The sequence below is a fragment of the Ovis aries genome, chromosome Y (genome assembly GCF_016772045.2).
Source record: "Ovis aries strain OAR_USU_Benz2616 breed Rambouillet chromosome Y, ARS-UI_Ramb_v3.0, whole genome shotgun sequence".
In the NCBI taxonomy this organism is placed as follows: Eukaryota; Metazoa; Chordata; class Mammalia; order Artiodactyla; family Bovidae; genus Ovis; species Ovis aries.
In genome coordinates this window covers 786,671-800,629 of record NC_082741.1, presented here as the reverse complement: position 1 = coordinate 800,629, position 13,959 = coordinate 786,671, and the positions used below count along the sequence as shown (strand labels likewise).

General features: G+C 55.6%; 2 protein-coding genes across 5 annotated transcripts in view; both read left to right on the top strand.

Annotated features, from left to right (window-relative positions):
- LOC101114246 (P2Y receptor family member 8) overlaps positions 1–8,756 on the top strand; it is a 54,016-nt gene extending 45,260 nt beyond the window's left edge. For all 4 annotated transcript variants that reach the window (XM_060408559.1, XM_060408561.1, XM_060408560.1 and 1 more), the window contains exon 2: positions 7,381–8,756. In XM_060408559.1, coding sequence (XP_060264542.1) covers positions 7,445–8,509 — 1,065 coding nt within the window. In that variant the 5' untranslated portion in view covers positions 7,381–7,444 and the 3' untranslated portion in view covers positions 8,510–8,756. The remainder of the gene's footprint in view (positions 1–7,380) is intronic.
- Positions 8,757–11,526: 2,770 nt separating this feature from the next.
- LOC132658878 (basic salivary proline-rich protein 1-like) lies at positions 11,527–13,775 on the top strand. Its single transcript, XM_060408477.1, has 3 exons — positions 11,527–11,532; positions 12,491–12,730; positions 13,071–13,775. Exons 1-3 carry the CDS (start codon positions 11,527–11,529, stop codon positions 13,773–13,775), a joined length of 951 nt encoding a protein of 316 aa, XP_060264460.1.
- Positions 13,776–13,959: the final 184 nt, after the last annotated feature.

Sequence of the window (13,959 nt, the reverse complement as noted above, 5' to 3'; positions counted from 1 at the left end):
GCTCGGTTTTTTAAACGTGTATCCGAGTGCGCCAGGGAAGGGATGCAGGGGTGATTGCCGTGGCGTGCAGGGCTTCTTTTCAAGACGATGAGATGTTCTGGGATTGCGTGATGGGGCTGGTTGCGTCTCTTTGCTAGTATATGAAAAACCACTGCAGTGTCTCTGGTGGGTCAGATGGTCAAGAATCCGCCTGCAATGCAGGAGAGGCAGGTTTGATCCCCGGGTCGGGAAGGTCCCCTGGAGGAGGGCATGGCTGCCCACTCCGGTATTCTTGCCTGGAGAATCCCATGGACGGAGGAGCCTGGCGGGCTACAGTCCAGGGCGTCACAGAGAGTCAGACACGACTGAGGGGCTAACGCCCACACCCCTATATCCACTTTGCAGAGGTGACCTTGATGATGTTTTCCTGGTGGCTCTGTAGAGCCGTTAAGAAGAGAGGTCGATGCGGATGGGGGGTTCCCAGGAGCCAAGGGCGCCGGGGCTGCAGCTCTGTGCGAGCTTGTGTGTGACGCCTGCGTGCAGCTTCCTGCAGAACCTCTGCCCCACTCAGCACCCTGCGGCCCCCAAGCCTGCAGGCTGCCCCGTGCCTCTGGCAAAGAGTCGCCTCTGCCCGCGCAGCGCCCCGGGGACCGTCTTGTGGTCGACGGCAACTGCTTCTGGCTCATTTCAAGCCACTTCCATCCCCCACCCCCTGGGCCTCCTCCCTGCCCGCGGCTTTGGGAGCCGGCCGCATCTGTTAGAAGTGATTTCTTTATGAATCAGCCATGCGTCGCCGTGTTACAGGGGAGGGGGCTGCCTGCCCGGTCCACGAGACGGGCACAGGTGAAAGCTTGGGGGGGGGCCCCAGGGGGCTGGTGGTGGTGGGGGTGGGGGAGGCGGCAGGTTCGGGGTGCAGACGGAGGCCTCCCGGACACCCACGTGGCTTCTCTGCGGGGGGCCAGCCACTGTGTTATGCAAATGAAGTCTCTTTTGAAGCTCCCACCGGGAGGTTACGACAGATCCGGGGGAAGGAAGAGGGGGAGTCATCGCCGGGCAGAAATGAAAAAGTGTGCTAGCCGCTGAGTCGTAGTCCGACTCTCTGCGACCCCGTGGACTGTAGTCCTGCCAGGCTCCACTCTCCGTGGGATGCTCCCGGCAAGAATACTGGAGCAGGTTACCATGCCCTCCTCCAGGGGATCTTCCCCACCCAGGGGTCGAACCCAGGTCTCCTGCATTGCAGGGAGATTCTTGACCATCTGAGCCCGCAGGGGAGCCCCCAGCAGGCTCCGTGCCCCCCAGTGCCACCCGACGGGGGAGGCTGGGCTTTCTGTCTCCAGCTCTGTACACCCCCATCTTCTCAAATTCCCCCCACCCCCGACTGTGGACATGCAGTAGCCTCCTAGTCACCCCCAGCCCCAGCCTCCCCGAGTTCCCCTTTCCCCTGCGGATCAGAGACCTCTCTCCCCTCCACCACCCCCCTACGTGGCCTCCACGTGCGATCCTGAGACGTTCGGGTCCCTTTTGCTCCTGAACCCCAAAGATGGATGGAGGTGGGGGGCTGTGAGGTGTGGGGTTGCACCCCCCCCCAATAACTGTAAGCTCACACCTGGCCGTGAGCTAGTGGTGCGGAAAGTTTCCTACTCAAAGCGAAACCCGGGCCATTTTTAAATGGGTTTGAGGAACCTTGTTCCGCACACCCCCACCGCAGATGTTACATCTCCTGCGGAGGAAAAGACAGATGCCTGGGGCGCCAGGGCCTGAGAGGGGAGCTGCAATGCCATAAGCGTTGAAGGGCCACGTGCTGGCTTCCCCGGCGACCCAGGGACCATGATTCCTGCCAACAGACACCCCGGGGATGGACGCCGTCCGGGGGCCGCACCAGCAGGTGTCCAGCTGCAAGGCGCATGTGAGCCAGGGGGCGTCTTCCGGGCCTGAGCTATAACGGGGGTGGCACCCGGTTGCCCAGCTGAGCCCCACGCCCTGATTTCTGGAGCCCGATATCAGGCACACACACAGACACGGTGAAAAACAGAAGTGATAGCTTCAGCCACAGGGAAAATAGCAACTTCGTCAGGTGGCTGAGACACTGAAGAATCCACCTGCAAGGCGGGAGACCAGGGTTTGATCCCTGGGTGGGGAAGTTCCCCCGGAGGAGGGCATGGCAACCCACTCCACTAGGCTTGCCTGCAAAAACCCTGTCGACAAAGAAGGCTGGCGGGGTACAGTCCATGGAGTTGCACAGTCGGACGCGGCTGAATCGGCTGAGCAAAGAGGTAACAAAACCATCCCCCAGACTTTGAAAAAACCAACAGAAATGAACTGTGAGCTGCCTTTGGGTTGCATTTACATAAGCAATTACAAAGAAAGTGACAGTTGGGACCCACTGTGTCCAGAAGGCGGGGGGCAGGCAGCCCCAGGAACTGCTTCTCCCCTGGGCCCTGGGCCCCTTTCTCTGTGTGAGTCTGAGGGGCCAGCCAGTCACGAGCAAGGTGCTCCGGGGACTTCTCTGTTTTGAGCGGGGAGGAAGGTCAGCAGGGAAAAACAGAAGTTCAGGGGTGCAAGTTTCAGATTCCGGCAGAGGAGGAGTCAGCTCAGAACTCACCGTCTCCAGCAGGCTGGCACTCCCAGTCAGGCTGCAGGGCGAATGCTGAGTAATTCAGTCCTGTCTGATGCTTTGTGACACTATGGACTGTAGCCCACCAGGCTCCTCTGTCCACAGGATTCTCCAGGCAAGAACACTGAACTGGGTTGCCATGCCCTCCTCCTCCAGGGGATCTTCCCGACCCAGGGATCGAACTGGGCCCTCCGGCACTGCAGGCAGATTCTTTGGCATCTAAGCCGCCAGGGAAGCCCGCAATTGAATACACGTGTGTTTATATATATATAGAAACACATGCATGTATATAGCAGATTTATATTTGTGTGTTAATGTATAGACACACACACACATATACACGCACATATATACATACAATGGGCTTCCCAGGTGGCACCCGTGGTAGAGAACCCATGTGTCAACTTAGGAGACCTGAGTTCGATCCTTGGGTCATGAAGACCCCCTGGAGGAGGGGATGGCAACTCTCTCCAGTACTCTTGCCTGGAGAACCCCATGGACAGAGGAGCCTGGTGGGCTACGGTCCAGGGGGTCACAAAGAGTCAGACACCAGTGCAGTGATTAAGAATGTGTCCATGCAGTGTGGTGTGTGTGTATAGGTCACACACACACACACACACACGCAATGGGCTTCCCTGCTGGCTCAGGTAAAGAATATTCTGCAGGCAAAGACTCCGCCTGCAGTGTGGGAGACCTGGGTTCGATCCCTGGGTTGGGAAGATCCCCTGGAGAAGGGAAAGGCTACCCATTCCAGTATTCTGGCCTGGAGAATTCCATGGACTATCAAAGAGACAGGCCTGAGCGACTTTCACTTTTTTCACATACATGCAATATAGTGTGTGTGTATACCTCACACATATATACATGTATACACGCAACACAGTGTGTGTATCTGTTACACACACACATATACATATATGCATACAATATGGTGTGTGGGTATATAGATCACATATATACATAGAATATGGTGTGTGCCACATATATATACATGTATACGGGCAATATGGAGAAGGCAACGGCTACCCACTCCAGTACTCTTGCCTGGAAAATCCCATGGATGGAGGAGCCTGGTAGGCTGCAGTCCATGGGGTCGCTAGGAGCTGAACACGACTGAGCGACTTCACTTTCCCTTTTCACTTTCATGCAGTGGAGAAGTAAATGGCAACCCACTCCAGTGTTCTTGCCTGGAGAATCCCAGGGACGGGGGACCTGGTGGGCTGCTGTCTATGGGGTCGCACAGAGTCGGACACGACTGAAGCGACTCAGCAGCAGCAGCAGCAGCAGCAGCAGCAGCAGACCCGCAATGTGGTGTGTGTGTCACACACACATACATACATATTTACATACAATATGGTGTGTGTGTCTATATCACATATATATACATGTATACATACAACATGGTGTGTGTGTCACAGACATATACATGTATATATGCAACATAGTATGTGGGGATATAGACCACATATATACGTGCAATATGGTGTGTGTACATATATATACATGCATGCATGCAATATGGCATGTGTCTGTCACACACATATACATATATACATGTGACATGGTGTGTGTGTCTATATTACAGATATACACATATACATACAATGTGGTGTGTGTGCTTGGCACGTATATGTACATATATACATATAATATGGAGTACGTGTGTATATCACACACATATATACATATATACAGACAACATGGTGTGTGTGTCACAGACATATACGTGTCCATGTGCAACATACTATGTGGGGATATAGACCACATATATACATGCAATATGGTGCGCGTGTCACATAAATATATATACACATAGATACATGCAATAATGTGTGTCTATACATCACATATCTATACATATACACATGCATATGGTGTCTGTATATTGATCACATACATATACATCTACCCATGCGACATGGTGTGTGTATATGTATCACATGTAGAGACATATGCATGCAATACGACGTGTGCATATACATATCATATATACAGGCATATGCATGCAATGTGGTCTGTGTGTCACATATATGTGTGTGCAATGTGTGAGTCTATGTCACACGTGTGCATATACTATATGACATAAACGCTCTGGCGAACGTGTGTGTGCACCCGTGATGCTCCCGTGTGTCAGCCCCTCTCCCAGGACATGCAATACGGTGTGTGTGTGTGTGCGTGTCACATATACGTTCATATACATATAAAACATGGTGTGTGTGTATATCACATATATACACGTATACATGCAACATGGGGGGTGTGTGTGTCACATATGTATACATGCATACATGCAGCATGGTGTGTGTATACATGTCACATGTATACATGCAATATGGTGTGTGTGTGTGTATATCACATATATACATAGATACAAGCAACGTGGTGTGTGTGTCTGTCACATATAGACTTGCAATATGGTGTGTGTGTATATCATATAATATGTATATATACACAATATGGTGTGTCTCACACATATGTATACGCATATTTACATAGAATACGGTCTGTGTGTCTACATCACATATATATACATATATACGGACAATACGGCATGTGTGCCATATATATATATTATAAATATACACACATACATGCAACGTGGTGTGTGGGTAATGTAGCACATATATGCCTTCAATATGGTGTGCGTCAAGTCTGTATATACATGTGTACATGGTATGTGGGGTGTGTATACATATTACATATACACATGCAATATGGTGTATGTGTACACATCCCATACATACATAGACACATATGGTGTGTGTCACACATATACATGTAATGCGTGTGTCTATGTCACATATATATAGATACATGCGTGCAATATGGTGTGTGTCACATATATATATACATATTTACATACACTATGGTGTGTGTGTATCACATATATATACATATACAAACACTATGGTATGTGTATATATATCACATATATACATGCAACATGGTTGGTGTGTGTATATATATCATATATACATATACACAGACAATATGGGGTGTGTGTATATATATCACATATATTGATATTTCTCTCGGCAGTCTTGATTCCAGCTTGTGTTTCTTCCAGTCCAGCGTTTCTCATGATGTGCTCTGCATATAAGTTAAACAAGCAGGGTGACAATATACAGCCTTGACGTACTCCTTTTCCTATTTGGAACCAGTCTGTTGTTCCATGTCCAGTTCTAACTGTTGCTTCCTGACCTGCATATAGTTTTCTCAAGAGGCAGGTCAGGTGGTCTGGTATTCCCATCTGTTTCAGAATTTTCCACAGTTGATTGTGATCCACACAGTCAAAGGCTTTGGCATAGTCAATGAAGCAGAAATAGATGTTTTTCTGGAACCCTCTTGCTTTTTCAATGATCCGCCGGATGTTGGCAATTTGATCTCTGGTTCCTCTGCCTTTTCTAAAACCACCTTGAACATCTGGAAGTTCACGGTTCACATATTGCTGAAACCTGGCTTGGAGAATTTTGAGGATTACTTTACTAGCCTAGATAGCATATTGAAAACCAGAGACATTACTTTACCAACAAAGGTCCGTCTAGTCAAGGCTATGGTTTTTCCTGTGGTCATGTACGGATGAGAGTTGGACTGTGAAGAAGACTGAACGCCAAAGAATTGATGCTTTTGAACTATGGTGTTGGGGAAGACTCTGAGAGTCCCTTGGACTGCAAGGAGATCCAACCAGGCCATTGTGAAAGAGATCAGCCCTGGGGTTCTTTGGAAGGAATGATGCTGAAGCTGAAAGTCCAGTACTCTGGCCACCACATGCGAAGAGTTGACTCATTGGAAAAGACTCTGACGCTGGGAGGGAATGGGGGCAGGAGGAGAAGGGGACGACAGAGGATGAGATGGCTGGATGGCATCACTGACTCGATGGACGTGAGTCTGAGTGAACTCTGGGAGTTGGTGATGGACAGGGAGGCCTGGTGTGCTGAGATTCATGGGGTGGCAAAGAGTCGGACACGACTGAGCGACTGAACTGAACTGAACTGAACTGATCACATATATACACATCCAATATGGTGTGTGTGTATATATCACATATATAGATATATACATCCAATATGGTGTGTGTGTGTATCACATATATATATATATACACATTTACATGCAATATGGTGTGTGTGTGTATGATATATATAGATAGATACATGCAATATGGTGTGTGTGTATATACCACATATATAGATGTACATATGCAATACAGTGTCTGTGCGTAACACACACATATGTATATACACACAAAGATACATACATACATGCAGTACAGTGTGTGTGTGTACCACATCTATATATACACACCTACATGCATGCAATATGGTGTGTGTGTCACATATATATATGTATGTAATGTGTCTATATCACACGTGCACATACCATACGATGGAAATGCTCCTGCGCACGTGTGTGTGCACCCGTGACGCTCCTGTGTGTCGGCCCCTCTCCCCAGACATGCAATATGGTGTGTGTGTGTATATATCACATATATAGATATACATGTGCAACACGGTGTGTGTGTATCACATATATATGCATGCATGCAATATGGTGTGTGTGTATATATGACATATATATATACATGCAATATGGTGTGTGTGTCACACATATATATGTATGTAATGTGTGTGTCTATATCACACGTGCGTGTACCATACGACGTAAACGCTTCCGCTAACGTGTGTGCGCGCCTGTGACGCTGCCGTGTGTCGGCCCCTCTCCCGGGACACCCGGTCCTCCCGCGCCTCTCACCTCCCCGGTACCCCCCTTTCCCTCCTGTCTTGCAGATCGGCACCCCGTATCCCGAGGCCACCCCCCGGCCCGGCCCGGCCACCCCCCAACGGCCGCAGCATGGACGTGAACATGACGCGCCCGGACAACGCCACCATCCTGATGCTGCGCGACCCGGCCATCGCCGTGGTGCTGCCGGTGGTGTACTCGCTGGTGGCGCTGGTGAGCATCCCGGGCAACCTGTTCTCGCTGTGGGTGCTGTGCCGGCACATCGGGCCCAAGACGCCGTCGGTGGTCTTCATGATCAACCTGAGCGTCACGGACCTCGCGCTGGCCTGCGTGCTGCCCTTCCAGATCCACTACCACTGCAACGGTAACCACTGGGTGTTCGGCGTGCTGCTCTGCAACGCCGTCACCGTGGCCTTCTACGCCAACATGTACTCGTCCATCCTCACCATGACCTGCATCAGCGTGGACCGCTTCCTGGGCGTCGTGTACCCGCTGGCGTCCGCCCGGTGGCGCCGCCGCCGCTACGCGCTGGCCGCCTGCGCCGCCACGTGGCTGCTGCTGCTGGCGGCGCTGTCCCCGCTGGCGCGCACCGACCTCACCTACGCCGTGGACGCGCTGGGCATCGTCACCTGCTTCGACGTGCTCAAGTCCAACATGCTGCCCAGCGTGGCCATGTGGGCCGCCTTCCTGTTCACGCTGTTCGTGCTGCTCTTCCTGGTGCCCTTCGTGATCACCGTGGCCTGCTACACCGCCACCATCCTGACGCTGCTGCGCTCCGCAGACCCGCACGGGCGCGCGCAGCGCCGCCGCGCCGTCTCGCTGGCCGCCGTGGTGCTGCTGGCCTTCGTCGCCTGCTTCGCGCCCAGCAACTTCGTGCTGCTGGTGCACATGGTCAGCCGCCTCTTCCTGGGCCGCAGCTACTACCACATCTACAAGCTCACGCTCTGCCTCAGCTGCCTCAACAACTGCCTGGACCCCTTCGTCTACTACTTCGCGTCCAGCGAGTTCCAGCTGCGCCTCCGCGACTACCTGGGCTACGGCCCGCTGCCGGCCGCCGACAGCCCCGACAGCCGCCGCGAGAGCCTCTTCTCCGGGCGGACGCTGTCCGCGCGCTCCGTGGATGAGCACGAGGCGCCCGAGAGGCCCAGCGTGAGACGGCAGGAGAGCGTGTTCTGAGACAGGCACCCCTCATCGCGAGTGCAGGGGGGGCGTTGAGGGACAGCAGGGGTCTTTGCGGCCTGTTTTCGGTCACTCCGGGCGCGCTGGGATTCAGCCGGACCACGCTCCGCCTGCCGCCTCCCCAACGAGCGCCCCCAGCCACCGCAGGTCCTCCTGGGGTCTGCGGTGGTTCCTGGCCTGACCCCTGCGATCCTTTGAGGACCGGGCCAGACCAGCGAGCACACGAGCCCGCAGCAGCGCACCCCCCCCCCCCCCCCCCCCCCCCCCCCGGTCCGGCAGCTGTGAGGTTTTGAAAAGATGATGGACCCCAGTTCCTGCAGCACCGGGGATGCTGAGACAGCAGGTCGTCAGGGTCTGCCTGAAATACCCTCTGCACATCAGAGGGAGAAGCATAGTATAAGTTCAGGGTTCCCTGGGGAGGGGGGCGGCGGGCGTCCGGGAAGAAAACAGCTCTAAAGCCCATAAGGTGAGACCTGGCAGGGGCCAGCGGGGAGGGGCTTGGGGAGAACCCCCAGGGCAGGGTGGCTGCAAAGCGCGGGACATCCGCCCCCATCGGACCTCAGAGATGCTGGTGGGATTGTGAGCCGATGTTATGGGAGCAGTTGGTCCCCGGACATCATTGCTTGGGAACTGTGTGGCGCAGTACATAGTGTCCCAACCCCACAAATCCACGTCTGCCTGGAATATCAGAGTGTGACCCACAGGATCAGGGTCCTAGACCCCGTGACAGGGTCCTTAAAAGACACCCAAGAGGAGAGACATGGACACAGAGATGGGAGGGAGGCGGCCGCCAGCCCAGGGACGGACTCCTGGAGCCCCCGGAAGCTGGAAGAGGCGGGGAGGACCCTCCCCTGGAGCCTCTGCAGGGAGCCCAGCCCCAGAACACCCTGACCTCAGACGTGTGGTCCCCAGGACTCGGGGAGGGTGGATACCTGCCTGGGGCGTTAAGCTCCTCATTTATAGAACTCTCACGGCTGCCCTAGGAGACCCCCGCAGTCTGCGATTCTGAGACTGGGCCTCTGGCCACGGGCCGGGTGATTCTAGGGGCTGCAGTGCCTGGTGCTGGCTCCCAGGGTGGGACCTGCGTAGGGCAGTCCGTGCTCTTGGTGGGGAGGACTCGCCTGGGGGTCCCATCCATCCCCATCCCCACCATGGGAGGCCCACACAGAGGACAGTGTCCAAGCCAGTCCGCAGTGTTTGCACAGGGCAGAGACCCACCGTTTGCTGCTTTCAGAATGCCGGCCAGACATGTCCCCGCCTGAGAAAGGACGTGCACCACGGGTGGCGGGAGAAGGGCTGGCTTCAAGGACTCGGAACGCCCCAGGATGGCATGTGGTCCACCCGCTCTTCCCGACTGTTCCCAGAGCCAAGCCCCTAGAAAGTCAGGTCGCCACGACAACGGTCCGCAGGCAGAAAAACCCTGACCCAGCAAGACAGTGGCAGCCACGTCCTGCGAGTGGGCTTCCAGTGTCTGACTCTAAAAAGCTGTGAAAACCTCAAACCACTGTCACGGAACCGTCTTCTTGCTGAGCTGAGAACAAGCATCACCATTTGAATTTGGAGGAAGCCGGTCTAACCGATAACACTGCCCCTCACCACTCCCACCCACCAGCCCGCAATGGGCGTGATGTCCGTCCAGCCTCTGGGTCCCAGACGGCTCAGGTCACATTTCATCACCATCATCACCAACAGTTCGCTGTCCAGCCCCTCAGGGCCACAGACATCTCCCTGATTTCTGCGTCCCAAGGATCCCCAGTTCCACTGAAGTTGCCAGAATCCAACAGCATCTTCAGGGAACCGCCGGCCTTTCCGAGGGGTGCCTGTCGGCTCAGTGGAAATCCCAGGGCTGGATTTCCTTGTTTCAGCACGTTAATAATATAGTTCTTGTTCAGTCGCTCAGTCGTGTCCGACTCTTTGCAACCCCGTGGACTGCAGCACGCCAGGCTTCCCTGTCCTTCACCATCTTCCGGAGTTTGCTCAAACTCATGTCCATAGAGTCAGTGATGCCATCCAACCATCTCCTCCGCTGTCGTCCCCTTCTCCTCCCGCCTTCAATCTTTCCCAGCATCAAGGTCTTTCCCAAAGAGTCAGCTCTTCGCATCAGGTGGTCAGAGTACGACATCTCTTTTCTTGAACCTGTTTTAAAGCACCCACACTGAAGACATGCGGTTTGCTGGAAATCGTCAGACGAAGACATTGATTTATTGCGTTTTCCCAGTGTCTGCTGTGTCTTTGGAAACCTGTGATCCTGTCATTTCACTGATATTTCTCAGTGCTGTTAAAAAGCCTCAAGATCAGGAATGCGTGTAAATGAACCAACTCGTGGGAGTCCCTGAGGGGGACGGAATGTGTCAGATGGGATGACTGCTTAGGGTCTCAATGCTATGTTGACAACTGCTCTTTAAATCTAGAACTTCTTCAAAATCAACCCTCTTTTTTTTTTTTTTTTCCTAAGCAAGGTGTGCGTTTTAACCTAGCAAAGAAGAGTTTATCCTAACTCCACACAGGGGTGGATGTGTGCTAAGTCACTCAGCCGTGTCTGACTCTTTGCGACCCTGTGGACTATCGCCCTCCAGGCTCCTCCGACCACGGGATTCTCCAGGGAGGAATCCTGGAGTGGGTGGCCATGTCCTCCTCCAGGGAATCTTCCCGGCCCAGGGATTGAACCCCGGTCTCCCACATTGCTGGCGGATTCTTTACCGTCTGAACCACCAGGGAAGCCCGATCTATAGCACATTCCATGATATACCCTATATTTATGGGGGGGGGGGCTTCCCTGGGGACGCAGTGGTAAAGAATCTGCCTGCAAGGCAAGAGACCCGGGTTCTTATATACAGTCACACAAACACGAAGATAGGTATTCGTTTAAATATACGTGGTATGAATTAGGGGTCATTTTGCTTCTCAGCACTGGGGGCGGGGGCTGCCCCTGGTGTGTGGTAGGGGGAGACCAGAGCTCCTCCACACCCCACAGTGCCCAGGACGCCCCCCATCAGAGACTCGTCCAGCCCCAGATGGCGGTAGGGCAGAGGCCCTGACCAGGCATGACTCTTGCCTACTAAATCTGTCATCTCTCATTATCTACGTATGTATCCATCCATCCTTCAGTCAGATCTATTGGTTTCTATAGTATAAATAAATAAATAAAGATAGTATCCATCCATCCATCATCTATCTATCCATTCATCCATCCAGTCCATCCATCCATCCATCCATCATATCTATGATGTATCTATTTATCCATTCATCCATCATGTCTATCCTTCCATCCATCCATCATATCTATCATCAATTTATCTATCCCTACATCATATCCACCCATCCATTGTATCTATCCATCCATCCATCATCTATCCATCCATCATATCTATCCATCATCTATTTATCTATCCATACATATCTATCCATCCATGCATCCCTCATATCTATCTATCCATTCATCCATCCATCATATCCATCCATCTACCCATCCATCCATCATATCGATCCATCCGTCCATCACCCACCTCTCCAGCCCTGTCTAGCCCGGGCACACAGGAGGGGTGATTCAGTCCCCCAGTGGACAGGACGCCTGCGGACGGCCGGGTTATCACCATTAGTGGGCAGCTACTGCCTTCTAGTGGACACAGACCAGAGCCTCTACTGAATGCGCTGCAGCCGCCCAGGGCAGCCCCACGAAAAAGCATGATTTGGCCCAGACCGTTAGTAGTGCTTAGGCTGAGAAGTGCCCGCACCCCCAACGCAGGCCGGGCACCTTTATCTCCGCAGACCCCCACTGCACTCTGGGGACCACCATCTGCACAGACCACCGCGCCCCGAAAACCCCCATCTCCACACACCCGCACTGCTTTCCCGGGAGTTCCATCTGCACAGACCACCGCGCCCCGAGACACCCCCATCTCCACACACCCGCACTGCATTCAGGGGACCCCATCTCCGCCGCCATCAAGCCCCGGGGACCCCCGTCTCCGCCCCCAGCAAGCCCCAGGGACCCCCGTCTCCGCACCCATCGAGCCCCGAGGACCCCCATCTCCGCCCCCATCAAGTCCTAGAGACTCCCACCTCCGCCCCCATCGAGCCCCGGGAACCCCTGTCTCCGCCCCCATCGAGCCCCGAGGACCCCCGTCTCCGGCCCATGAAGCCCTGGGGACCCCCGTCTCCGCCCCCATCGAGCCCCCGGGACCCCCGTCTTCGGCCCATGAAGCCCTGGGGACCCCCGTCTCCGCCCACATCAAATCCTAGAGACCGCCGTTTCCGCCCCCATCAAGTCCTAGAGACCCCCACCTCCGCCCCCATCAAGCCCCGGGGACCCCCGTCTCCGCCCCCATCAAGCCCCCGGGACCCCCGTCTCCGCCCCCATCAAGTCCTAGAGACCCCCACCTCCGCCCCCATCAAGCCCCGGGGACCCCCGTCTCCCCGGCATCAGCCCCGGGGACCCTCGTCTCCGCCCCCATCAAGTCCTAGAGACCCCCACCTCCGCCCCCATCAAGCCCCGGGGACCCCCGTCTCCCCGGCATCAGCCCCGGGGACCCTCGTCTCCGCCCCCATCAAGTCCTAGAGACCCCCACCTCCGCCCCCATCGAGCCCCCGGGACCCCCGTCTCCCCGGCATCAGCCCCGGGGACCCTCGTCTCCGCCCCCATCAAGTCCTAGAGACCCCCACCTCCGCCCCCATCAAGCCCCGGGGACCCCCGTCTCCCCGGCATCAGCCCCGGGGACCCTCGTCTCCGCCCCCATCAAGTCCTAGAGACCCCCACCTCCGCCCCCATCGAGCCCCCGGGACCCCCGTCTCCGCCCCCATCGAGCCCCGGGGACCCCCGTCTCCCCGGCATCAGCCCCGGGGACCCCCGTCTCCGCCCCCATCAAGCCCCCGGGACCCCCGTCTCCGCCCCCATCGAGCCCCCGGGACCCCCGTCTCCGCCCCCATCGAGCCCCCGGGACCCCCGTCTCCGCCCCCATCGAGCCCCCGGGACCCCCGTTTCCGCTGCATCAAGCCCCGGGGACCCTCATCTCTGCGCTCCCAAGATGCCGTGCGGGCACCGGGTCCCGCCCTCCGCCCGGGCCTGGCAGCTGGGGGCGGGGCGAGCTGGAGGCGGGGCTTCAAGATGGGGCGGGGCTTCGTTCCCTGGCTGCCCGGAAGCGCCGCCGGAGCCTCGCCTGCCTCGGGGGAGGGCGTGGCCTTGGGAAGAGAGGCCTGGGCGAGGCTCCAACTGCCGGGGCGGGGCTTCGCTGGCGGCCCGCCTGGAGCGAGCTTTCATTGGTAGTGAGGCCGGGCCGCGGGCGGGCAGAGGCGGGGTTTCGTTGGTGGTGCGGCCTGGGCGAAGTCTTCATTGGTGGTGAGGTCCGGCTGTGGGCGGGCCTGGGGCGGGGCTTCGTTGGCGGCAAGGCTTGGGCGTGGCTCCGACGGATGGGGCGGGTCTTCACGGTGGGCAGGGGCCTGGGGCGGGG